This window comes from Cricetulus griseus, chromosome 2 (assembly GCF_003668045.3).
Source record: "Cricetulus griseus strain 17A/GY chromosome 2, alternate assembly CriGri-PICRH-1.0, whole genome shotgun sequence".
Lineage (NCBI taxonomy): Eukaryota > Metazoa > Chordata > Mammalia > Rodentia > Cricetidae > Cricetulus > Cricetulus griseus.
Genome location: NC_048595.1, coordinates 418,087,602 through 418,112,651, shown reverse-complemented (window position 1 = coordinate 418,112,651; position 25,050 = coordinate 418,087,602). Strand labels below are relative to the sequence as shown.

At 43.7% G+C, this 25,050-nt stretch overlaps 1 protein-coding gene across 5 annotated transcripts in view; it reads left to right on the top strand.

Moving 5' to 3' along the window:
- Klf7 (Kruppel like factor 7) overlaps window positions 1-19,771 on the top strand; it is a 91,132-nt gene extending 71,361 nt beyond the window's left edge. For all 5 annotated transcript variants that reach the window (XM_027397088.2, XM_027397087.2, XM_027397086.2 and 2 more), the window contains 2 exons: window positions 7,498-7,621; window positions 14,223-19,771. In XM_027397088.2, the coding sequence (XP_027252889.1) occupies window positions 7,498-7,621; window positions 14,223-14,274 (176 nt within the window). In that variant the 3' untranslated portion in view covers window positions 14,275-19,771. The remainder of the gene's footprint in view (window positions 1-7,497; window positions 7,622-14,222) is intronic.
- The last annotated feature ends 5,279 nt before the right edge of the window (window positions 19,772-25,050 follow it).

The window sequence follows — 25,050 nt, the reverse complement described above, 5'->3', positions numbered from 1 at the left end:
CTTCCAGAAAGGGAGATAAGAGACAGGAGCGAGAAGGGGGAAAAGGAGTAAGTAGGTTTAAGGGTCCACCATAACTGAGGCGGGGTTACCAAGTTTCTCTTCGGTCCTCTTATAGTTGAGAATTTGTGCAATATTATGAGTGTGGGAGAAAGCTGTCCACACTGGGTATAAGGTTGTGTGATGGACGTAGGCAGCGATAGGGTAATATTTGGGAGCATGAACCTCTAAGGTTAAGTTGGTCATGGGGCGTGTGAAGTTCATTTCAGAGCAGAAATATATGTCTGCCACAAAGGCGAGTTTTTATTTTATTTAATTTCCATAAAAAGAAGGCTGGTGGGGGAGGGGTTAGCTCAGTGGCAGAATTCTTGCTCAGCTTGAACAAAGGCACTGCCAAAAAATAAAAGAGAAACAGGTAAACTTAATTTTAGCGACATACTGTGCATAAACCAATGCACATACTGTGCATAAACCAATGCACACAAATGTGATAACACAAAATAGATATGAAAATGTATTAATGTGTCATGTTTTCCACTCCTTTTAGAGTGGGTCCTCAAAATTTAGTATGTATTACTTTTGATGGCGTATCTGAATCCCTATGTTCAACTTTCAGTGGCGAATGTAGTCCTGCTAAGAGCACAAAGCGTCGTACACTGCTTCAGTTTCTTGGGTCCATTTTATAACTACAGCGCCAGGCTCTTTAGCTCCCTCAGGACATTTCAAGTACGAACAACCACATGCCTCTTGTGTCCGGTGTATTGGTCAGCACAGCTATCTGAGGCTGTGAGAGTAAGCCCGAGCCCCTCCCATCTCTCTCCGAGTTCTGGAGTAGGACTTGTATATCTGAGGATGTGATTTACATTATTTATTTTTTGAACGGCCATCCTAAAGTAGACACTCAGGCTACAGAGACCTAAGTTGGCCATTGCTTGAAGAAATAAATGTAAAAAATAATAGAATAGATAGTAATTTGCTTTGTGTAAATGCAATAGCTTAGATCCTAGCACCTGGGAGGCCTTGGGTGAGGGAGTAATAGGGGAAATCAACTCGGAGCATGGATCAATGAAGACACGCTTTATTTTATGTAGTAGCTGTTGGAGATGCTTTCGATATTCTGGCAAAGTACAGTCTTTGTCTTATTTTCTATCAGTCAGCCAATCCTTTATTGGAAAAGAAGAGAAACTACTTAAGATACAGCTGGAATCAAAGAGAAACCCGGGCAATTTTCCAAAGCAGAGACCATCAGTAACTCAGTACTTTTAAACTGTGGTACCTACAGCCTGAGCTGGCGTGGCCAAGCTGTGGAGTGACCTTTGCTGGTTGTCCTGTTTCCGGTGTTGGAAAACATTGTCTCTCTTGATGATTCAGTCCCTGGGCGCCACGCTGCAATCTTTAGTGCTGCTGAGTGGGGTGTGGAAGCAAGTGGTGGGTCCTTTGCCAATGGCCTCTGACTGTCCTTAAAGGAAAAATGAACCCGTTGCAATAGTCTCCATCCTCTCCATTTCCTAATCTGAGAAATGTCTGCATTCTTAAGCCAAGTCCTGAAAGGACTAGAGCAGGATGTACCAGGATACCTGGTAATCACATTGCAAATAAGTAAAGATTCAAATTAGCCCTTTCAGAGCTCTAACCATGTCAAAGTTCCCTTCTTCTTAAGACATGGATTCAGAATGACATTCTATAGATCAGGAAGTAGACTTAGGAAATCTGCATGCACAACGTGCATTTTACAAGGGTCTTTTAAAAATCCTTGAGTGCACAATTCCGCTCCATGCTCATATTTCATGCTACCATCTGTATCTTAAAGGTGAACTTGAAGCCCCGTGCATCTGCTCCATCAGGGATGCTCTGGAGCCCCAGAGGCAGCCTTTATAAATGGGCTTCATAAGCTGATGCACTTCACTTTCCAGGGGGCAATTGCTCAGGAGGCCTAGGTCCTAGGTGTGAGACGAAGGTGGTCAGCACTCTATTTCTTTAGGCTCTGAGAGATGGGGAGAGATAGAAATGACCCCTGATGGTGAAGGAATACATTTAGTTCACTTCCAAGAGGAATGGCAGACTTAAACAGCCAAGCGCATGTTTACCTCTTAAGCCAGCAAGAGCTATCTTGCTACTTTGTGGACTCCAGTCTCTGCTGAAATGCAGGTGCAGTAGGTTTGGGAGATTTGTTGTTGTTGTTGTTGTTTTAGTATGTTCTGTGGGGAGGGGTGCTGCAGGGTGCTACAGGGGCTGTTAGCATTGCAATGGACAAAATGGATGCTTGCCTGAAGCTCGACCGTCTAGCAGGGGCAGGGAACAATAGCACACACCAATGCCATGCCATCTTCTCATTTCAGAGTGAGTAAGTGCTGTGGATAGAGGGACAGTCTGCACTTTGTCTCTCATTTCATTTTTTTTTTTTTTTTAGAGACACAACTGGCTTTGAACTCTGCCTCCTGCTGCCCCCAACTCCCACATGCAAAGATTACAGTGTAAGCCACAGTGTCACCACCATTCACCTGCTTTTTTACAGAGGCTAATGACGGTGGAGCTACTTTGAGCCAGAGACTGAATGAAGAATTTAGAGAAGGAACAGGAATGTTCCAGGCAGAGGGGAAAGCAAGGTCCGACAGAGGTCCTGAGGTAGAAAAGGTGCATGTGAGCAGCTGAGTGGCAAGGTGGTGGAAGGGGAGATTGGGAGATGAGATGAGAAAGGTAGCCAGGCTTCAGGTCATGCTAGCTGCAGACTCTAGGGCTCTGCAGACTTGAGACTTTTTTTTTTCCCTAAGAATGATGGACTATTAAACATATGTATTTCATTTTAATCTTTTTTGAGGTGGGATTGGTTGTGGTAGCCTGGTATAGTCTGTTGTCACCTTTCACAGAAAAATGGTGTGTGTGTGTGTGTGTCTGTGTGTGTGTGTGTGTGTGTGTGTGTGTGTGTGTGTGTGTGTGTGTGTGTGTGTATTAATCTGCGTGCACATGTGTGTGCATGCATATGAAGTTCAATATTGGGTATCTTCTTCTGTTATTCTCTACCTCTTTTATTTTGGGACAGTCTCTCACTGAACCTGGAGGTAACTGATTTTGCTAGACTGACTACCCTGTGGGTGTCATGCATCCTGTCTCCACCCACCTAGCTCTGCGTTTATAGGTGTGTGGCACAATGCTTGCTTTTTTTATGTGGGTGCTGAGATTCCAAATTCAAGCCTTCATGCTTTTGAGAAGAGTACTATACCTACTGAGCCATCTCCCCAGCCCTCAGAGTAATGTTTTCAATCACGTAAAACAAAATCCATAGAATATCAAAGAAGCCAGTTGGGATGGAGATATAATATGTCAAGGTGCCCTGAAAGAGACACAGGCTGTGATTTGAATTTTCAAAGGCTTCTACAACTGCTTGAAGAAGAATTAAACTATAAGGGCCAAGAATGGAAGCAAACCAGTAGCATGGTGCTAGAGCAGCTGCTTCCCTTTGCCTTCCAGGACCCTGATCTCAGAAGCTGGCTGTGCAGCTCCGTCTTTTTGAGTGCACGTGAGAAAAATGTATGACTTCTATTTATATTTAATTTACAATCTTTTTGAGTGCAAGAAGAATAATGTATGACTTTATTTATATTTAATTTGCCCTCATTCTTTTTAATGATTGCTCTATTGAATATAGGCTTTACAATAGCCTAACATGCTAGGACTTTAGTACATTTATATAATTCATGAATAAATCTACATATATTTGGGGTGCATGGTCAGAAAGTATTTATGACAGTGTTGTTTGAGCCATCAGATCTGCTGATCACAATTTAGGGAGAGTGACCCTGTGAGAAGCAGAGAAAATGCCATGCAGGTGTAGAGCACACTTCGTTTCAGATCCATTTTGTGGGAGCGCACGAATTCTTGCTGTAATTCAACCTTGATAAATGTCAGTTGTGTTTCTCAGCACCCTTACCTCTCCTTAAGAGCCCTCGTGCAGCTGTAAATCACCTCTGAGGTGGCATGTCTCCCCCAGGGAAACAAGTTTCTTGAGGTGATTGCCAGGGAGGCAAAGTGGTTCTTGATATTCAGGCTGAAATCTGGGGGTTCTGAAGGGTGCTCTCCTTCCTGCACTGGGAGCTGGGTGCGTAGGAGCTGGGCATGCAGCCGCCTCTGTGATATGTGCACCTGCATCTACTCTGTGATCCACTGGGGACTCGGGACCTAATGCTTTATGTGCCCATTAATCTGCCTGTCTCAAATGCCCTCTCCTGGACATTTTTGTTCACTCTTGGGGTGCAGCGGGATGAATGGCATAACCATTCTGTATGTCACACACCTGTCATGTGCTTCGTTTTTATACCCTGGAGGAGTATCTGGTGTAGACAGGAAGGAAGTCAGGGTGAAGGAGAAGGTCCAGTGGGGACTAAGATTACACTCACAGTTGAACAACCGCCACCGTCCCTCCCGCCTTTCTTCCTTCCTCTTCCTCCTCCTCTTTTCTTTCCTCTCCATCCTCTTCTCCCCCTGCTCCCCTTCATCTTATGCCGCCCCCACTCTCCTCCCTCCCCCCTCTCTCCCTCTTCTCTTCCCCCCCTCTACCTCCTGCCTCTTCCTATCTCCCCCCTTCTTCCCTGCCTCCCCTCCCCCACTAAAATGACTTTCTTTTCCAAACAGGGAAATTCCTTTATATAGAAAGAAGTTTAACCCTTTCATGAAGTGGCCAGAATTTCCCATAGGTAGACTAGTAGGATAAGAGTCCGTGCCTTTAGGTATCAGTGGGCCCACACCTCAGATCATCTGGTGAGGTGTTGGGGTCTATGGAGAAGCCTTCCTGACTATGGTGAAAACACTAACAAGAATGTTACAGACCTGCCGCCGCCGCCGGGCGTTGGTGGCGCACGCCTTTAATCCCGGCACTCGGGAGGCAGAGGCAGGCGGATCTCTGTGAGTTCAAGGCCAGCCTGGTTTCCAGAGCGAGTGCCAGGATAGGCTCCAAAGCTACACAGAGAAACCCTGTCTCCAAAAAACAAAAAACAAAAACAAAAAAAAGAATTTTACAGACCTGCCCCACCAGTACAGAGCAACTTAAGGATCTGGGCCCAGAATGTGGAAGTACAGCAGCCTAAGGCCCCTGCTCCTGAATAAGAAGGAATATTCCCAACTCCGTGTCTTTTCTGCTCCTCTGGCCTCTGAGCCCTGTGTTTAGGACAGGACATCATCACTGTTCTCTTCAGTGGGTGTATTCTTTCCAGTGTTTCACATCAAGGGGGTAGCAATATAGTAAACCCAAAAGTGCTTGGTGTTACACACACAAACACACACACACACACACACACACACACAGACACGCACACGAAGAAATTCATATCTTACTCCTCTCCTTTATTAAGTCTTTTCCAGATCAGTGAGCTCAGGGAGGCACCGATTTAATGAAATAAGAATTTCAAGCATGGCTGGGTGGCTCATGCCTTTAATCCCAGAACTAAGGAGGCAGAGGCAGGTGGATCTCTGTGAGTTCAAGGCCAGCTTTGTCCTCAGAGCAAGTTCCAGGACAGTCAGGGCTACATGGAAAAACCGTTGTCTCAAAAACAAACAAAAAAAGGATTTCAAGCATGTTTGATTTTTATTCAAGGTGATACAAATGGAGAATTATGAGTGATTTTTAGTCAATTTTAAAGGGAGGGAAAGGTGGAAAGAAAAATATCAGTCAAATACTGTAACTGGGTAATGTTTCTTAAATGTTGTGTGATGGGAGACGTAGCTATTGAAAATGCAGAAAGATGGATGCCTCCATTGTACTTTGGATAGGTAGCCTCTGTAGCCTGAAATAACACACACACACACACACACACACACACTCTCTCTCTCTCTCTCTCTCTCTCTCTCTCTCTCTGTCTCTCTCTCTCTCACTGTCTGTCTGTGTGTCTGTCTCTCTCTCTCTCGTGTGTGTGTGTGTGTGTGTGTGTGTGTGTGTGTGTGTGTGTGTGTGATGTATGTATTGCTCTTGTGGCTGTGTCTGTGTGTCTGTGTGTACGTGCAGATGCATATGCAAATGTGTGTTCTAGATGTAGAGGTCAGAGGTCAGCATCAGGTGTCTTCTTCAATCGTTCTCCACCTTGGTTTTTGAGATAGGGTCTCTCTCTGAACCTGGAGCTCACCAGCTTGGCTAAGCTTGTCTCACTCTCTAGTGCCAGGATTCCAGGTGTACACAGCTGTACCCATCTCTTTTACATGGGAGTCAGAGATGCTTCTTCATGTGTCTGTGCTTATGCATCAAAGCACTTCAGTGACCCATCATCTCCCTGGCCCTCAATAGTGTGAGGCCCCATGTGTCATCTACGGTTTCTAATTAACATAAAAGCCATATCGTTCATTTTTACAAACCTTTTAGGGGTACACACTATTGTTATCTCTGAGAAAACAGGAGCTCAGAGAACTCTGTTAACTTGCCTAAAGCTAGACAGCCACCCAAGATTAATCAGCCTTGCCTGTGGTCAGACATGGGACACCAGGGAGGTTGACTTTGGACCCTAAACCATTGTACTCACCTGCTTGTCAGTGGCAGGGCCTCCATGTCATGATTTCATTGGGGTTTTAAACATTATTTTTCTACTTAATGAGGACCAGCTCACTATATAGTTAGAAGGATAAATATTTGTCCTATCTGATGACAGATGTGATGGTTTTATTTTAAAGGCCCCAGGCAAAGTCATGCACATTTTCTTACATATTCCTCCATCTGTATTTACTCTGTGAAAAGGTCACTTCAGCACAAGTGCTCAGATTTCATGTTTCTCAGCAGCTTCTCTGTGGCTAAAACCTGTTCTACAAATTGACTTCTAAAATATTTTGGGATGATGTATATTGGGATCCAGTATGAACATTCTAGAAGAGCCACTGAGTAATGGGAACCTCCTAATTAGGACCTCTGGGAGTTTTCTCCATGAATGCCAGGAATTGGGAAGTCTTTTTGGTCTTCCTCTCAGTTGATGGTCCTGCTGTCTGTCTATCCAGTCACTCTGACTGAAAGGAACACTGGTTCTAGGAGGCTAAGATGATTCTCACAGCACTTAGCTACCTGGCTATGGTTTGTGGTAGAAGAGGAGGGGGCAGGAGAGACAAAGGAGACTGAAATGGTAAATTACTGTAGGTTCTTGAGAAAAATAGAATTAGAAGCATTTGTGGTTCAGATGAAAATAGCACATTTCCTTTCTGCTTGGACTATGGGGATCAGAGTGCTCCGGGGAATAGAAAATAAATAAAAATTGATTCCTCACCAGTTGAAGGAAATGCCCTGACTCTGGGAACTGAAATGACAGCCCCAGAATTGAAGATCTTGTAAAGCCACTTTTGAAGGTTAAAAAAAAAGGAAAGAAAACACAACACCAGGAGGCTTTAAAAAAAAAGTGGCATGCTATATTAGGGAACATAGACTACTAAAATGACCCGAGAGGCCATTTTCCGAGACGTCACCAGGAGCAGAACCCTAGCAGACCAGGCATGAAATCTTTCCTTGCTGACCATGGTCCTTTGTGTCTTCTGCAGGTGAGAAGCCTTACAAGTGCTCATGGGAAGGATGTGAGTGGCGTTTTGCACGGAGCGATGAGCTCACAAGGCACTACAGGAAACACACAGGTGCAAAACCCTTTAAGTGCAACCACTGCGACAGGTAAGGCAACATAGAAGCTACTGGAGTAAGGAGGTTGGAGACTGGTCCACACATGATCTGGGGCTAGTCACAGGCCTGGCTCACGCCCAGCTCCACAGCAGTATGGTGGAGGTTGGTCCTTGCATATGATCTGGGGCTAGTCACAGGCCTGGCTCACACCCAGCTCCACGGCTCTAGCAATACCTTCTGCTTCTCTACTGCTTAGAAAAGTGAGAAGATGCATATTCTTACACGGTATGAATTCAGGTTCCCGATTCAGTTGTACAGCATTTACTCAGCACTGGCCTTGAACCACTGGGTTCAAACAAGACATCAACATTGCTCCTCAAACAGGTAAATGAGGCAGAAAACTATAGTATACAAGAAAGGGTAATAGAATATCTCATCGTAGTTGCCTCTTCTGATCTTTTTATTATCCGCCATATCATCTTTCCTCATCTTTCACAGTGAAAAAAAAAAAAAAAAAAAAAACCAACTTGGTTAATGAGAGACAGGCTTATTTCTAAGACTTTTTTCTGATGCATTATTGGAAATGAGTTTACTAAAGGAAGGGCCTGTTCTTTGGGCATCTGGACTATTCCTTCCTCGATGAAGATATGCTCAAGGGTCCAAAGATGGCAATACTCTGTAAACTCACCCTGTAATTCAATTTCAAACCTTCAGCATTTGATAGTGGAAGGATCCCGTAGCAACAGATAGTAGCCGAGTAATAGCATCTGACAGCCCTGGCATTATCAGCCGATAAACCCCAAAATGGAGACTCTGCAGGCCAAGGTGAAGGCAGGATTAGGTTTAGACGTAATCAAATAATGGGCTTGCATCTGAGCATGTTATCCTTCTAATCCTATTTCTGTGTTTAAAGGGAAGCTTAAGAAAATTAACCATCTTTTTAATGCAATACTAAAGGTCTCAGTTATGATGAGAAAAATGCTTCTAATACAATAAAAGCCCCTGAAAGCCTCAGGGTTCCCCCGGCTTGGACAGCAGCTTGCAGGATGGCAGGAGGGGGGAGCAGGATGTCCAGAGAGGCCTGGCTGTCCTTGGGAGGAAATGAGATCTCTCTCACTTCCTGCCTCTCCCAGTCCCTGTGCTCCACACCTGCATCTCCCACTGGCCAGGCCTTCCTCTAAGGGTGTGCTTGCTTGGAGAGTAGGAGCAGGGATATCCAAGTCCATGCTCTGCCAAGTTGGCCTGGTGTTCTTTTGGGATGCTTATAAAGAACAATTCTGTGTTTCTTCCCCCATTCTTCCTGAAGAGGCTATTTCCCTCTTATCTTCATCCTATAAGAACTAAATAAAGACCCCATGCCTCCTGGAGTGCAGAGATAACCTCCCCCCAAGCCTGAGGAAGTGTGCCTCTAGCAACTATTGTCTTCCACTGCCTGGAGAGCAGTGTCTGCTACCCAGGAACACAGCCCTTGTCCACACCCATTCCATTCCCTAGAAGGCCTCTGAAGTGCAGCAGCTTTTCCTCCTCAGTGTGCCCTAGTCAGTGTCTCTGTGTTTGATACCCTCCTTCAACCTGTATCTCACACTTAACATCCAGGGTCAGTCCTCCCCTGTCCTGGCTAATAAAGAAGCCTATAGGTGTTGACTCTGCCCCCAGGCCTGTGAAGAAGAGCTTCCCACTGTTATTAACTGGGATGAAGATGAATTCTTTGTCAGTTGTCACAATGTCATGGCAGGGGTACCTGCACAAGTCACCCAATCTCTGAAGGGTGTTGAGGTTGTAACTTGCAGAGTGTGGCATTGTGGGTTGTCCTAGGGCTTAGAAGAGGACAGTGAGCACTTAGGAAGAGATTGCCAAATCAACCCCCTGAGGAATTTCTAACTTGGAACAGCCGATACATTAGCAGTCAGTCACCCACTCGTGTGACTGATGTGGAAAAATATTCCAAGCCTCTTGGGTGTGAAGGAAACAGCAGTGATGGGTAATCTGGTTAGTCATTTGCTTTGTTTTCCTCATCAAAATACACCATGGTCTTTGGAGATGGAATTTGCTGTATTGATGGTACAGATTCTGTGCTGTGATACCTAGGGGAGTTCGAGTAGGCCAAAGTCCCATGCTCTAGGTCAGGAGTCCATTTTCAGTGTTGGTCAGGAATGAGAGCTGGAGTTCACTAGTGTCTCATGACAGGCAGTGCCTCTCATTTCACTGCCTGGGGTGCTAAGAATAGACAGGTCTGGGAAGTGTCATGAGGCCCCAGAGCACAACAGGAAGGCCTGCATGATGGGGAGGGAGCTGCCATTCCTTAGGAGACTTTGACCTTTGGAAATTGAGGCTGTCTGCAGCTGGTAGCCGGGCCTGTGGCCTCGTGGCTTCACAGTGTGGGTGAATGCACGGCTGCTGGCCTTAGACTGAGCACTCAGCCCCCTTTCTGTAGAGGCTAAATGAGGTTTAATCTCCCTTTTCTTGAACATATGCCATGTATAATGTATGCTTTTATCTGTGTGTAAGAGAGAGTTTTAAGGATACATGAAGTAATTGTTTCCTTTGCTTCTGCTTAAAATTGCCAACTGTAGTTTTATCTAGAACAGTTTTACCTGACCACCATAGTAGGTTCATATGCCCAGATGGCTGTCATGGACTGGAGCTGAATAGCTGTCACATGGCCTGATGGTTGTTTTTCTACTGTCCTTACCACTCCCTATTGCCTGTCCAACATGAAAGTCAATCATTTGTTGCCTAGTATGGTCCTACTTTCCGTGCTATTTCCTCATACAAGGACTACCATGTCTTCATGCTTAATGCCTTATCAAAAGTAGAAAGAGACAGTCTGGGAGTATTGTATGTTTCATACTTGGCTCAGTGCACTTCCATACATTTCCCCGCCTGGCCCCTGAAGACACTGAGTTTTGTGACCTCAGGCTTCCAGTTCAGGCTGGAGGAAAACCCAGTGAGGTGACTATACCACTTTCTTGTCATCAGACAGTGAAAGGTTCAGGCATTATGCTGGCCTGCCCCTGTTACCTGGTAGAATCCACTCAGGCAGTACCTCAGTCAGCTTAGGGTTCCATGGCAACTAAGTCTGCAGGTGTAGAGGACCCCTTTAAAAGACAGACCCCTGCCCATTTACTCTCTCTCTACCCCTCTTTTCTTCTCTCTGCTTCTGTCTCTCTGCCTCTTCTCTCTTCCTCCCTTCACTTCTCTCTGTGGCGCATGGCAGTCAGCCATTTTTGTTTCTCTTCTCTCTTTCTCTCTGTACTCTGCCAGGCCTATAATAAACTGGTTAATGTAGTCTCTTAGTCTCATGTCTCATCTTGCGCCCCTTCTTTATTTCTAATTTAAGCAAAACAGACAGAACCGACTGTAGCCCAACAAGTGATCCAGCGCCAGAGGGACAAGTCCTGTCACAGCCAGGAGAACATGAGGCTACAGATGGTGGTAAACAGGGTTGCAGTCCTTCTACAGGGAACAGGCAGAGTAGCACTTCTCCAACAGGCTGTTAGAATCCAGGTGGGACTATTATCAAGGTGGTCATGAAAGGTCATGGATAGTTGGGAGTGGGTGTTTTAGTATTTATAGCAGTACACCTTTAGGTGAGAAAAAGGATTAGCTGGGTCTCAGCCTCCCAGTCCCCTAGAGGGTTGCAGTTTGCTTAACACACATTTGACTTCAGAGTATACTGACCATAAGCAAGAGAATGACTGTAGGCTTTGACTAGTCTTCCATAATGTACCAATTTCAATCACTAAAGACCTTGGTATGTATAGCCATTAGGCTGTTGTGTCATTATGAATACTTCCTGGGGTGTGGGACCCTTAAAATGATTGGATTCTGCACTTGTAGATGCCCAGTTTATCTACTCTTCTTTCCTATTTCTATGAAGAACTCAGTAAGTATAAATTGATAAATATAGATTAATCTTGACTAAGTACCTAACCTGGTATATTGAATTTGAGTGGAAACCTTATTGGTAGGGAATCTGGTCTAAGTCTAAATATCAAACATTTCCTGGAATTTGAACAAATTAAGATGTTTGTTTGGGTCAGTTGGCACGCAATTGTATTTCATATCAGGCTAAAGGGCTTGGCTTTTTTCCTGAAAAAGACTGAAGGATAAGGATGGATGAACATATATGGCTAGATGTCCTGCAACAGTAGAAGCACGAATAATGTTCTTCAAGGTTATGTTCCCAGGTCCTGAGAAGGAAAGCAAAGAGGCTTGACCCTCTGCCAAGGCCCCTTCTCATCTCACTAGTTCAAATCCCCACATACCCTGGAGACAGACAGGATTCCAAGAAGCCACTCTATTGTTTTCTATCAGGTCCTATTTCCACCCTAACCACTGATCCTCTGGGTTGATATTCTGGTTGCCGTGGCAACCTGTGACCACAGATGTCTCCTGTTTAGTGTTTGTTTACACTACAAAATCATTCTCTTGTCAGTCTATAGCTTCCAAGTTCAACATAAGTCCGTCTTGCAGGGTTATGGTCAATGTTCTGACAGCCTGTGTTCTATTCTAGAGCTTTAGGGAGGAGACTATTTCTTGCCTTTTTCCAGGGTCTAGAAGCTGCCCACACTCATTGCTGGAGACTCCAATCCTCTATCTTCAAAGCTGCCCTCTTTCAACCCCCTCTTCCATTTTTAAGGACTCTGCCTTGATGATGGAAGCTTAGAGTCTCCAGAAATGGTATGGGCATCCTATAGATGCTAGAAAAAAAAAATGGCAGGGGTCGGAGGGGACAGGGAGAGCTTAGGGAAGGAAAGAGAGACAGTGGGCCCCATGACAGTATGGAATTATGCAGGTTAAAAACTGAATTAATTCCCTGAAGACTGTTTACCTTTGTCACTATTTTATGATAAATCAAATCTGTTTCAGAGTTAGTTCAGAGGGGTTGTCCAGATAGCTCATTAACTCCAAGTTAGGGCCTAAAATAAACGGTAGGAATGGGATTGTTATTCAGGCATCGTTAGGTTAGATTGTTTTCTGCTGTAATTTCCCCATTCCATGAGTTTTTCATTGTCGTTTTGTCTTATTTCTCATCATCTCCTTAGGTTCTAGTATACTGTGTACCTATTTAAGGAATGGGCACAAACAGAGGGTGTGGAGACTGTTGGGGTCAGGGGACAGGGTAGATTTGTGGTTTGTTTGTTTTAAGAATGAACAAACACAAGGAAGTCTTGCTTTAGACAGGAAACTCTGCAAACCCAAATGGGTGACTTGCTAATGTCTGAGCGAGGGTTTTGAGTGGTGGGGCTATCCCCGGCTACAGGGATGCATAGGGATGTTTTCATAGGCAAGGCAAGGGCAGGCATAAGGAAAGAAGGAGAGAGGGAGAGCACACAGCCAGGGTCATGTGTGGCTGTTGTTTTACATGCGCATAACTGGTACTCCAGCCAGAACCTAAAATTGCACACTGTTGGAACATGGGAATGTCTATACTACACAAGCGGTAAGATACAGAACCTTGCCTTAGACTGCTGTTAGTGTAAAAGGTTATTTATTAGCTCTGATAACTATCAGAAATGGAATTCGTTTTGTCTTTAAGGCTAGCTGAATCCAGGTTTTCAGATATCATCAAGATCTTTTTTCCCCTTTCACCCCTTTGTCCACTTCCTTCTCCGTCAGGCTTTCCCACAGCTGCAATATAAGCACTAGTAGCCCAAGCTTATCCCATAGCAATTTAGCATTCCCAGTAGAAGGAGCATGTCTTTCTTCCGGTAATTTCTGCAGCTCATAAGTGCCTCTCTTTGGCTTCTGGAGGTCATGTGACTGTTGCTTAGCAATCACTACCGCCATAGCTTTCACCTTAGAAGGAAGGTCAGCTTTATACTACTGAGAACGTAAAAGGGTTTTTCTACCCAAGAGACTATCATGTGTCTACTATCAGTAAAGAGGAAGGAAGATGACCATAACATCTGCCAAGGAAGGCACTCCATTATAGAACTTAAGCGTCAAGTGTTAGTCCAAAAGCCTCAGCCCTGGTCTCTATTCTACTCCTCCCCACCTATGTAGCCTCCGCTAGGCTCTTTAACACACACAGAAACAGACAGACAGGCAGACACACAGACAGACTGAGTCACCATGGAAATGTCATTAGGGTAGTGTTCGGGATACTATGGCACCGTGCTATAACATACTCAGTCTTTGCCTTGACGTGAATATATTATGCCTATGTGAGCCTATGGGAATTACAGGTAGTACATTCCTAGGCTTCCATTGTAAAGCTTGAGACTGCAATCTGGGTGTTGAAACATCAGTGCTCCACTACCTGGTGATGCAGGCCAATTAGTCGTTATTGTATTTACAGCATATGAGCATGATGTGCACTTTGAAAGCACTTGCACATTTGTTGCATCTTAGATAATTATAGTTATAATCATAACAGTTAATATGCATTGACATCTTACTCCCTGTGACGTGACATTCTAATACTCGTTTTGTTTAATCCTTTAACTAAGCCTATGAGAGTGCTTCGAGCATCCCTGTCAGCCACATGGCTCCTAGAAGAGCTAGGGTTTAACCCTAGCTGACTCCTCTGACACACGTCCTCATCTCTCCATAACTCATGGGTGCCATCTCTCTTTAAGATGGGCCATTGAGTAAAGCGACAGAAGTAGCTGAACCTGTCTAACATACTTGTTGTTTATTGTTCTAGGTGTTTCTCCAGGTCTGACCATCTTGCTCTCCATATGAAGAGACATATCTAAACAAAACAAAAGTAAACAACAACAACAATGAAAACAACAAAACACCGTAAAGGCCAGAGTTGCCATGGCATCAGCCGATGTCGGAATGGAAATGCCATGAGGCAGAGGGCTGGACTTCAGGCGGGGAGGACTGCCTCGCAGAAGAAAGTTCTCGCTTACAAACCTCTGTGTACATACATGTACACGCACACGTACACACACCCTCTCACACACAGACCCACACACATACCCACTGTCATGCACTCAACTATATTTAAAGTATATACGTCTATTTCTTATGCCTTGCCCTAGCCAGATGGTAGAAGACGAGGAAGAAGGAAGCCAGGTGAACTCAGCAAGGCGCTGGCGGCTGACTCCGGCACTATTGGAATTACTTCCCGCTGTTGCCAATGGAAAAAGATAAAAAGCAAATGGATGTCTCCACGGTGGCCGGCAGTATGAGGGGCTTACGTAACTTTGCTTCTCAGTGCAACTTGATAAGAGAGTCCAACATCTCACGGTTGCATATGTGTAGCACTAATGTTTCTTTTTAAATAGTTGGGGGAAATTGACCTAGAAAACCAAATTGCAGTTTGGTAGCCAAACTTAACTCCTGGTTTATTTGTCCTTTGTGTGTGAAAAGTCCTACTATTCCGTGTGTCACACTTCCTCCCAGAACTGTCGGTTGGTTTTGGTTCTTCTTAGGACCATTGAGATCCGTTGAATTGGTACCAACGGCCTTAGCGGCGGCAGACTGTGGATTCACACCTTATACCTTTCTGGCCTGCATCTCTCTAGACTTCACTCTCAAGGGAGGAGTTTTCTTTTCTTACCTTTTTGACTCTCGCACATCATATGCACTAGGGATTCTGGAAACTTCTAGCATGACTGCAAAGTGGCCAAGAGAATTAAGCCCTTGATGATAAGTCACAGTATACCCCTTGAGCCTCACCTTCTTGCCAGTGCTAGATTTTTTTCTTTTTAATCTCTCTGATTTTTGCTAATGGAAACTTGAAAAAAGCTTATTTGGAAGCTTAAATGTCTTATCTTTTCTCCATGGACTAAACCTCTCCAGAACTCTCTCGGCACCTGGATGTCCAGCTCTCGAAGCAGCCAATCAGACGGGACATCACAGTTCTCTCATCCCTCCTTGAGGCATGATGACCTCAGCTCACAGTGAGCAGCTACTGTGCTGTGTCATTGCTAACCCTATAACCAGTTACAGCATAGATGTCGCTAGTCTCAAAGGGCAGCTGCGTATTTAATCTAACTCTGGGTTATGACCTGACAAAAAGCCAAAAATATCACTCTTTCCAGGAGTGGGGGGCTCTGAGGATGTCTCCCAAGTCTAGAGGCTTCACAAAACATCATCCCATCCCTTCCCTCTTACCCACTGAGCTCATGGTACCCACTTGTTAAATACATACTTCAAAATGCCATTGTGGGGATGAAGGTTGTCTATTTAGGAAAGGATGGAGGTGTCTCTCTTGTGATGTGTCTAGGGGTTTGGGAGGGCTTTCTTTGGGGGAGAGGGAACTGGTTCTTTTGGCTAGACCCACCATGGCTTGTGACTGAAAGCACCCAGGATCAACAGAGGCTTCATATTCACCCTGAAAGCTGACTCCAAGGGGTTATATTGCTCACTTGCATTTCACACACATAATCCAATGTTGGTTTTTATCTTCCCGAATTCTTAGCTAGCTGGCACTGGCCTAAACTCCAAAGACTGCCTTTAGGACCATTAAATGTCCTATGCAAGCAAGCGGGGTGGTTATTAGGGCAGATTGTATATTTTGTATATTCTGGGACCATCCCTTCAAGACACGTCTAACAAACAAAAATGGCATTTGGTCCGCACATGGTTGCTGCTCCTTCATACCAGCTGGCTCCTTCCCGCCATCCTTTGACTGTGTGACTCATTGACTGTTAAAATGCGACCCCATACATATTTGGGATGCAAAACTGAAGTCTTTTAAAGGAAATAATAAATAATGATAATAATATAAGCAACACAAACACATAATACAGCAACCTTCAAGATCCTTGGCACTTGGGTTCTCTCTCAGCTTTCTACAACTTTTGTTTCACTGAAATGTTGAATCTACTCGTCTGAGAGTGCAGGGACCTCCTTGTCACAAATGCTATAGCTTCCAGTTGGACACTTGGAGCATTTTGAGGTCTGGCCTTTAGAGTTTTCTTTTACTTCTTTTTTTTCTATTTAGACCAAAAATAAATACTGAAAAAGAAAAGAAACCACCCTAAACACACACATACATACATAAATACACACACACACACACACACACACACACACACACACACACACTCCATTTGCCAGAAGCAATTATGTATATGTTAGTTGGAGGGTATTAAAGAAAAAAGAGATCTGTTTTATTCCAAAGATTTAAAAGTGGACATGACTTATTTACTGGAGCACTGCTTGCTGACAATCTCATCTCTACTACATTTGAGTGCATTTTGCAGCCAGTCCATCAGGGCACACCATGGGATTTTATTTGAATGTGTGGTACATCCTTTTTGGATGAAGGATGTGTGAGGGACCTTGAACCTCAGCTGTATTGAACTGTAGCGCCTCCAGTCAGTGCACTAGATGAAACTTTAGACTACCCAAATTCTGTTGCTTTGTTTCTTTTTCCCTTCTGCAGCAGCCTCCAGCATGAATGCACGCACACGCCAGGGATGGCATTAAGCCATGGCTGCCACGATTTACAGGTGTTCTCTCCCAGGCTGGGGCTGCTCTTGCTCTCAAAATGTTATTACTAAGGTTTATAGTACTTGATTTAAATTTTGTACTGACCAACGCAAGGCTCTATTTAAAAAGAAAAGGAAAAAAAAAAGAAAAAGAAAAAAATACGAAAAAGAGTACTCATTGCTATTTGTCCCTCTTGTCATCTGTGGTTTCATTTGAATGTGGCAGAACAAAGGCTCCTTGGTCCTCTTCGGTGTCTGAAATGTTTGGTGATTTCTCTTTTGTATCAGTGAGGTCCTTTGTGATCTGCTCCTGTTCTCTCTTGGAGCAAGGTGCACTGAGATGCCATGACGGTGCTTGCTTGCTTCAGAGTCCTTTGTTGACTGTGGGAATTGGCCTGAGAATTTGGTGGGTGCTAAGCACGTGGCTTTAAACCACTTCTCTAGCCCCAAATGGACACCTGTGGAGGATAAACAGTCCGCAGCATGGGGTGGGCAGCCCTTGGACATTTTGGAAATAGGTTTTCAAGAAATCATCTGTCTTTTTTCAAATGGCAGAGGTGGTTTCCTGGAGCCTCTGGGGGGAGCAGGTTTTCCAAGAAATAACCTCAATATATATTTTGCTCCCAAGAGGACTGGCTCTCTAGAATGATGTAATGGACATTTGAAACACGAAATCCCTTTCACAGTTTAAAACAGTACCTCCTAACAGTCCAAGGGATCGCAAATTTAAAGGACCAGCCTGGCATAGTGTGTCAGGGCTGTCCTCTTGAGCACTCTACCCAGGGTCCAGAGTTGGCTGTGTAGAAGATGTGTTTCTAAGCCACTGGCGACTTCCTTTACTTTGCGTCACACCTCTTTCTCCTCCACACGACTGTCAGGGATGTGGAGACCTGACATTGTAATGCTGCTCCTTGCTCCTGGCCTCCTGTCCCACTGTCGGCTCACTGGCCCAGCTTCATGTCTCATGGTGATGAGCATTTTGTCCAGAAAAAAAGAGAGAGAGAGAAAGAGATGTTTGGATTCCAGGATAAAGCTGCATTTTTGTAAAAATATTGGGGACCCCAAAATGACCTTCATACTGGCCATTTCCCCGTTCTTTCCAAATTCCTTCATAAAGTCCTTCCGACACTCCTCTCTCCCTGCCATCACCTCCCCATGTGCGCCTCCTCTACCCTCTTCCATCTTTGATTGCCTGATGATAACAGGGTAAAAAGACAGTCAACCTCACGCCTGATGAGCAGAATGGATTCCTCAGTTTTATTTTTGTTTCTTAAGAATCTTCTTTGAAATCAGAGAAGAGCTTATTTGGGGACTTGAATTTGGGATAAGCTTCCAAATGATCCATGTTTATTTGCATCCAAGGGAAAACAAATGCGGTTGGGGTTGAGGGCTAAACCATGCATTCAGAACATCCTGCCTGCAAACTCCTGCATCCCGTGGGAAAGCCCAAAGAAACAGATTGCCAGTGCAAACCTCAGTGGTTGTTTTTAATAGTTCTGAGTGATTTCCACTCTGGAAGTCACTTCATAATGTGAAAGTGGGAACTACTTTTATGTCCTCAAAAGGGCAAAGGTAGGGAGCATGCAACCCATTTGAGTACACAAATCAGTCTGCTTTCTCTCCCTTTAAAAAAAAAAAAACGAGAAAACAAAAGACCTCGAGTCAATATATGGCTGAAACCTTGCACCCAGAATATTGCCCAAGTGGAAATTCAGTAAGTAGTACCTGGCTGAAATAAATTCATGAAAATTTTCCCTCAGATTTCCTAGAAGTGGCAGAAGTTGGTGCAGGAGAATACCCAGTTCTGAATGCCCAGGTTGCATTTCAGGAACCATGGGTGATGCTTAATTTGGAACCGGAGGGCCCAGCCTGAGTGTACTTTGCTGCCTTCCTGATGGCCTGTTTTTCCTTTGAGGATCTTTGGAAGCATGTGAGATGGGACAACAGAAATATGTCAAAGGAAGCAAAATCTGCTCCTACGAAATGTGGTGTCTCATGACTGAATGCCTGAGGCTTCAGGGTTTCTTGTTTGTAACAATTAAATCTCCTCTCTCGGTTCCTCTAACAGGGGCTAACTACGCTGCAACTAACTTTATGTGCATCCTACCAATATAGTACTGTATCTTCAGGGGTTCTGTATTTGCATGCAAGTCCTCGAGAAACAGGTATCCAAAATGAGAGTGAAATCAAGGCTGTTGCTTCAAAAATATCCCAAACAAGATACTCTTTCAAAACAGGGCTCCCTCTCTGTGGTCATGAGGGAAGGTTGATGTGTTCTTGGTTGGGGACCATTTATACGATTTTTTTCAACTGTGAGCTTTGACCCCAGCTTCTGTCTACTGCCATAAAAAGGACCCCATGTGAGAATAATGAGGGTGGTGTGTGTGCACACACCTTCATGGGTGTGCATGCGTACCTACTGTACCTTCACAGAAGGAAAACAGGCTACTGAGGTATAAGAGGGGTAGCCACCAGTGCCTAATCTCTTTTGGGGGGGATGAATGCTTATAATGCCAGTATATAAAATCCACACCACTGGGAGTTAGTTCCATGTACAGGGGAGGAGCAGTGGGTGGGGAAAGGGGATGTTTTAATCCTAGCCCTCGGGACCAGAGGCAGAAGAATTTCTGTAAATCAGGTCCTGAAGATCTGGGGGCTCATTGGCTGGTTCTTTGTTTTTGCTTCCCAGCATGCATTTCCTAACCCAAGCTCAGACAGTTTGATTTCTTCCATTTTTCACTTCTGCTCCATTCCAGGGAGGAAAAAAAAAAAAAAAATCTATCTGTTAGGGCCAAGATCTCCTTGCTAACACAGAGGCATAAATAAATAAATAAATAAATAAATAAATAAATAAATAAATAAATGTTAAATGTCTTTGGAGCCTCCCTTCCTCCCCTCCCACCACCCAGCACCCTCATGCCTGCTCATAATACATGGCTCCCCAGCCACCACAACTTTTCTTTCTACTCTCTATTACCCTCTTCACAGTTGCTTGAAGAAATTTAATTTTGCACTATACATTTTCGTTTTGCTGGACGTGTCTAACAAGCGTGTTTGGAAAGACTTGCCCCCAGCCCCTCCCCTCCCCCCTCCTCCCCGTCACATTCTCTCAGGCCTTCTCTGGTATTTATAATATATCACAGAAGTACCCAGTCTTATAGCCCTCGGTTATGCCTTTTTTTGACATTTTATTTTTTTTAAGCTTTTTATATATATATATAAATATATTACTTTGTCAAGTTTTTTTGCTGTACAAAAGTCTTAAGATTTAAAACTATTATTTGTATTATATGATGGTGGTATGTTAATGTTACAAAATTATTAATGAAGAAAAAATTTATTTTTGTTACTGGTCTGTTTCATAATTCTTTTTTAAATTGGTATATTGTAAGATATCTATGCAAAAATGTTATGTGACGCATTTTTATTTAAGAATGTAATATGTGTAATAAACAGTAGAATGTGTTTGGCCTTGGGATGGCTCACTGTATTTCCCATCAGCTGATTACATTAAGGGAAAAAATAATCATCCAAGAGGTTCACAGGGCTCCTTATGATCTTCACACTACTTTTCTTTATTGGGGAAGGAGAAGTAAAAGATGTCCCCACCCTGCCGTGCGTGTGTGTGTGTGTGTGTGTGTGTGTGTGTGTGTGTGTGTGTGTGTGTGTGTACTTCATGGTTTCAGTGAAGTAAAGGAGAAACGGCAAGTGGTTGGAGGTTATGAAAAGCAATATTTTAGAATGAGGTCGGTTTATAGGATGCTGTTTGTTTAGGGGGCTGGGAGAGGCTTATGGAGAGCGGGTTATTTGATGAGGGAAAGGGGGCAGTTGGCTGTGTACTGCTGTTAACCGCAGTGTGTTTGAAAAGGATCATCTGAAGCCGTTTGTGGAGAAGGGATGGGGGGGACCGGTAGAGGGAATCCCTGAGGTAAAGACGAGAGTATGTACAAGCAACGGTGGGTAAGAAAGGGCAGAAAGTGACTAAGCAGACCAGGAAAACCCATGTGGCTCCGCAGAGAAGGGACAGATGCAGGTGCAAGCATCCCAAGAAGCAGAAGAGAGGAGAGATCTGAGAGACTTCTCAGAAGGAAGAGACTACCAAGTCGCTTCTGCACTGGGATTCTAGAGGGAGCATTAAGGTGGGAAGTAAGGGGGATCCAACTGCTATGATCCCGGCATCCCTTGCCCTGCCATTACCCCGCGGAAGCAGTGAAAGCAACAGTAAACACTCTGTCCCATGGGACACACCTCATGCTTTGGGCTTCCTGAAATGGGCACGATGACGAAAAACCTCTACCCCTAGTCACATAAACCTGAGGAGAAATTTCAGGAAGTGCCCACAGTAGAAACCATGGCTACAAGGCCTGAACTTAGTACAGGAGAGTAGGCAGTGCTGTCTTGGCAGTGGAGTTGAGGAGTGGAATAGGAGCTACCAGGAAAGATGGGTCACTTTGTTTTCCATATCAAAGAAGAGTAAGGAAAACAGCAGGTACTTCAGGGCCAGAGAACTACTTTTGGAAGTCTAACTCTCAACTAAGCAGGCCAGTGGCCCAGACAGGGTGGGAGGAAACACTTGACCTGGTGAGGGAAGACACAGGCGCTAGAGCTGCAGGATTCCTTAGTCCCAGCCTTTCGGTAGTTTCAGCAAGTGAGCAATTGAATTCTCATAACCAAAAACGATCTCTAGAAACGTCTCTGAGCAAGAAGGGGAAAAGATAGCTTGGCAACATTACCTGGGACAAGGTTGCTGCTCTACTTCCTTGATTTATGATAAGGTATCACACTGGACATTTTAAGAGGCTCACAACCTGCACTGTGCTAGAATGCTGACAGGAGGATAAATCTAATCTACATGGCATAAGGAAATGAGATACATAAGGGGACACTCCGGACGACTGAAGCAACCTTCTTGAGAGTCATGGTTTTTGCTTAGAATAGGTTGAAATATTATTACCACGTCACAACTCTTTGAGCATCTTTTTTAAAAATTGCATTTGTGTGCCTGTGTGGAATGAGGGTGGAGGGTGTAGTGTATGTGGAGCTCTGATGTGTGTGTGTGTTTGTGTGTGTGTGTGTGTGTGTGTGTGTGTGTAGTATATGCAGGCGTGTAGTGGGGGGTGTAGTGTATGTGGAGGTGTGGTGTATGGGTGTGTGTGTGTGTGTAGTATATACAGGTGTGTGGTGTGGGGCTGTGGTGTGTGTGGAGGTGTGGTGTGTGTGTGTGTGTGTGTGTGTGTGTGTGGTTGTGTGTGGTGTATGTGGAGGTCAGAAGCCAACTTTCAGCAATCAGTTCCACCACGCGGGTCCCAGAGTCTCAGAGACTGAATTCAAGCGCTCAGGTTTGGTGGAGAGAGCCTTTGATTGGCCCCTGAGCATCCATTTTATACAGTATAAAGGTTTTGCTTCCCTAGAGTAGTATTCCACTTTTGTTTTGTTTTGTTTTTGTAATCTTTGTCCTCTTTGGGTGTGGCAAAGTTTTTGTTTGACATTTTTCTGCAAGGATTTATCTCCTTGTGAAGTAGCACATCAGATAAGTGAGATTAGGAATGTCTTAAATAAATAAATAACCACAACCGGAAACCAACAGTAGTCTGAGAGTTGGGCCTGACTCTTCTTGGATGTGAAGAGTGCGAGCACAGTGGCAGCTGCAATATGAGTTTGTGTATTCAGTTGAGAATATTGGACTCATGTTAAGAAGTCTCAGAAAAAGCAGAGTTAAATGGAATTGATAAACAATTTAGTAGATTTTAGTTCATCTTCACCTACAAATCTAGAAGAGGAGATTACTGCAATTTTTAACTAAAATAGGATTTTGAGACTACCTACAAGTAGCCTGGTTGATCTATGATGAGCCAATTTTATCTCCAATTCTCAATGTTTTATCTGATATTTTTAAAACTGTCAGTATTAACTGGTTTGAATTTTATTGCCTTTTAAAAGTACATCTGATTTTGCTATAACTATATATATACAACCAAAGCATATTTTTAAATGATGAAATCATCAAAAACAAAACAAAACAAACAAACCTGTAAAAGGATGGGAAGCCGAGCCGAATCCAGCAGTCTGTCAAGACTGTATAGATTGAATAGACACTATCCACCATCCTAACCATTTGCTCTCTTAAGTAGAGAAAATTGTTACACTCAAAGACAAATACTGCAGGGTGTCATTTATAGAGAGAATCTTAAAATCTTTACTTCATAGAAGCAGAAAGCCACCACAGGCTGAACGGAGTTTACAGGAGGAGATGGTGGTCAAAGAAGACAAAATTTCAAGGAAGGAATAAGTTCAGTAGATTATTGAACTACACACTGACTGTAGTCAATTAAAATGCATTTCTTTCTTAAAGATTTATTATTTTCTATTGGGGTAGCAATGCGTGTATGTGTGAGTGCAGGCTCCATGAAGTCCAGAAGAGGGCATTGGATCCCATGAAGCTGGAGTTACAGGCTGTTGTGGGCTGCCTGACGTAAGTGCTGGAAACATAACTCAAGCCCTCTGCAAGAACAGAAATCATCTTAATGCCTGAGCCATCTTTCCAGTCCCAACTATGTAACTATACTCTTTGAAAATCACAAATAGAATAGAATGTAAGTGTTCTTGTCACAATAAATAAGTGGGTAAGTATGTTAATTTAGATTGATTGGTCCACCATGCAACTCAAAACATCACATTCTGTAATAAATCTATACTATTTTTGAAAGTTAAAATGATTAATAAAAAATAAGCAAAGGATCTAGGGCCTAAGAAGGATGCCTGGTTTTATTGATGCCACAATATACATGTGTCAGAGCTGACTACCAGGTCCTTGCTTCCTAATCTAGTACATTTACATTCTGTTTCCCTGCTTTAGGGAAACCAAGAGCTACTTTGATGCCTCAAATCACACCAGGCAATGCTGATTCCATCTCCTTGCTTCCTTCTTATTTATCATAGAAGGTTACCTACACGGTGCCACTATACCACGTAAGTCAAGAGACGTGTAGTGAATTCCACCTTGCCCAAATTCATATAGCATGCTCTTTGCACAATGAAGTCATTCTAGGGGGTGCTGATGGGCAGTCATGTTCTACTGGTCTTGAATGTAGTCCTTCAACACGACGACTTGAGTGTGACATTCAAGAGCCTTGTGATATCATTGCACTAGTAATTATTTCCTTAGTAATCTTCTTCAGATTAGTGTGCTTTTTAAGGAATTAAGTACAAATTTTAGTTTTGTGCTAAGCAAAACCATTCCCCGATCATTGGCTTGATAACTATTTTTTCTTTTGAAATAGAAATGAAAATAAGTAAATAACTCAGAATATAAAGGCCCATCTTTGAATTACATGAAAATGCTGCTGTTGGTACTTGAAAGACACCATCTGTGGTCACTCTTTGAGGTGCCTGCTGCCCCGTTTCTCTTTAGCTAATTGTTTAGTCCCTGTGCTGCTTCTTGGAGCACATTTCAAATTGAACCTAAAAGTAAGTGCATATGAAGATTGAATTAAAAAGTGGCTTGATGCCTGAGAAGTCACTTCAGGATTCAGTGCTCTTGCAGCCTCTTTGGCTTATTAGTGAGACAGATATGTGTGCTCTGCCTCACTTTCCCGCCTCGAAGACCCATGTGTAAAGAGAGTCTCATGGTGGGTTCACATGTAGGTTCTGCCATTTGCCTGGGAATGGAGCTTTGAGAACAAGGCTGCAGCAAACTCTCCTTTACTACTGCCCCAAGGGTCAAAAGTCAGTGCCAGGAAAGCACTACATGCTGGGGAGGCTCATTTTCAAAAGGGGTTCATCTTCATGCCATGATTTTTGAGTCTTTAGCAAATACCTCTACCCATATGTGTACAAAAGCATACAACTCAGCCTCCACAATTCTTTTCTAATCATGTTGCAGATCCTTCATGTCCTAGGATTAAATATTTATACTTATATGTTTCCTGTTTTGTAACCTCAACTAGCCAAAAAGAGGCAACTCTTTCTGTCTTATCCATTCTTAATATGGATGTGCCTTAATATAAACAAGTTTGTCTTCCATGTGAAAGCATTTCAAGCACAGAGACAATGTGAGGTATGGAGATTATAAATAGGGGGAAAGAA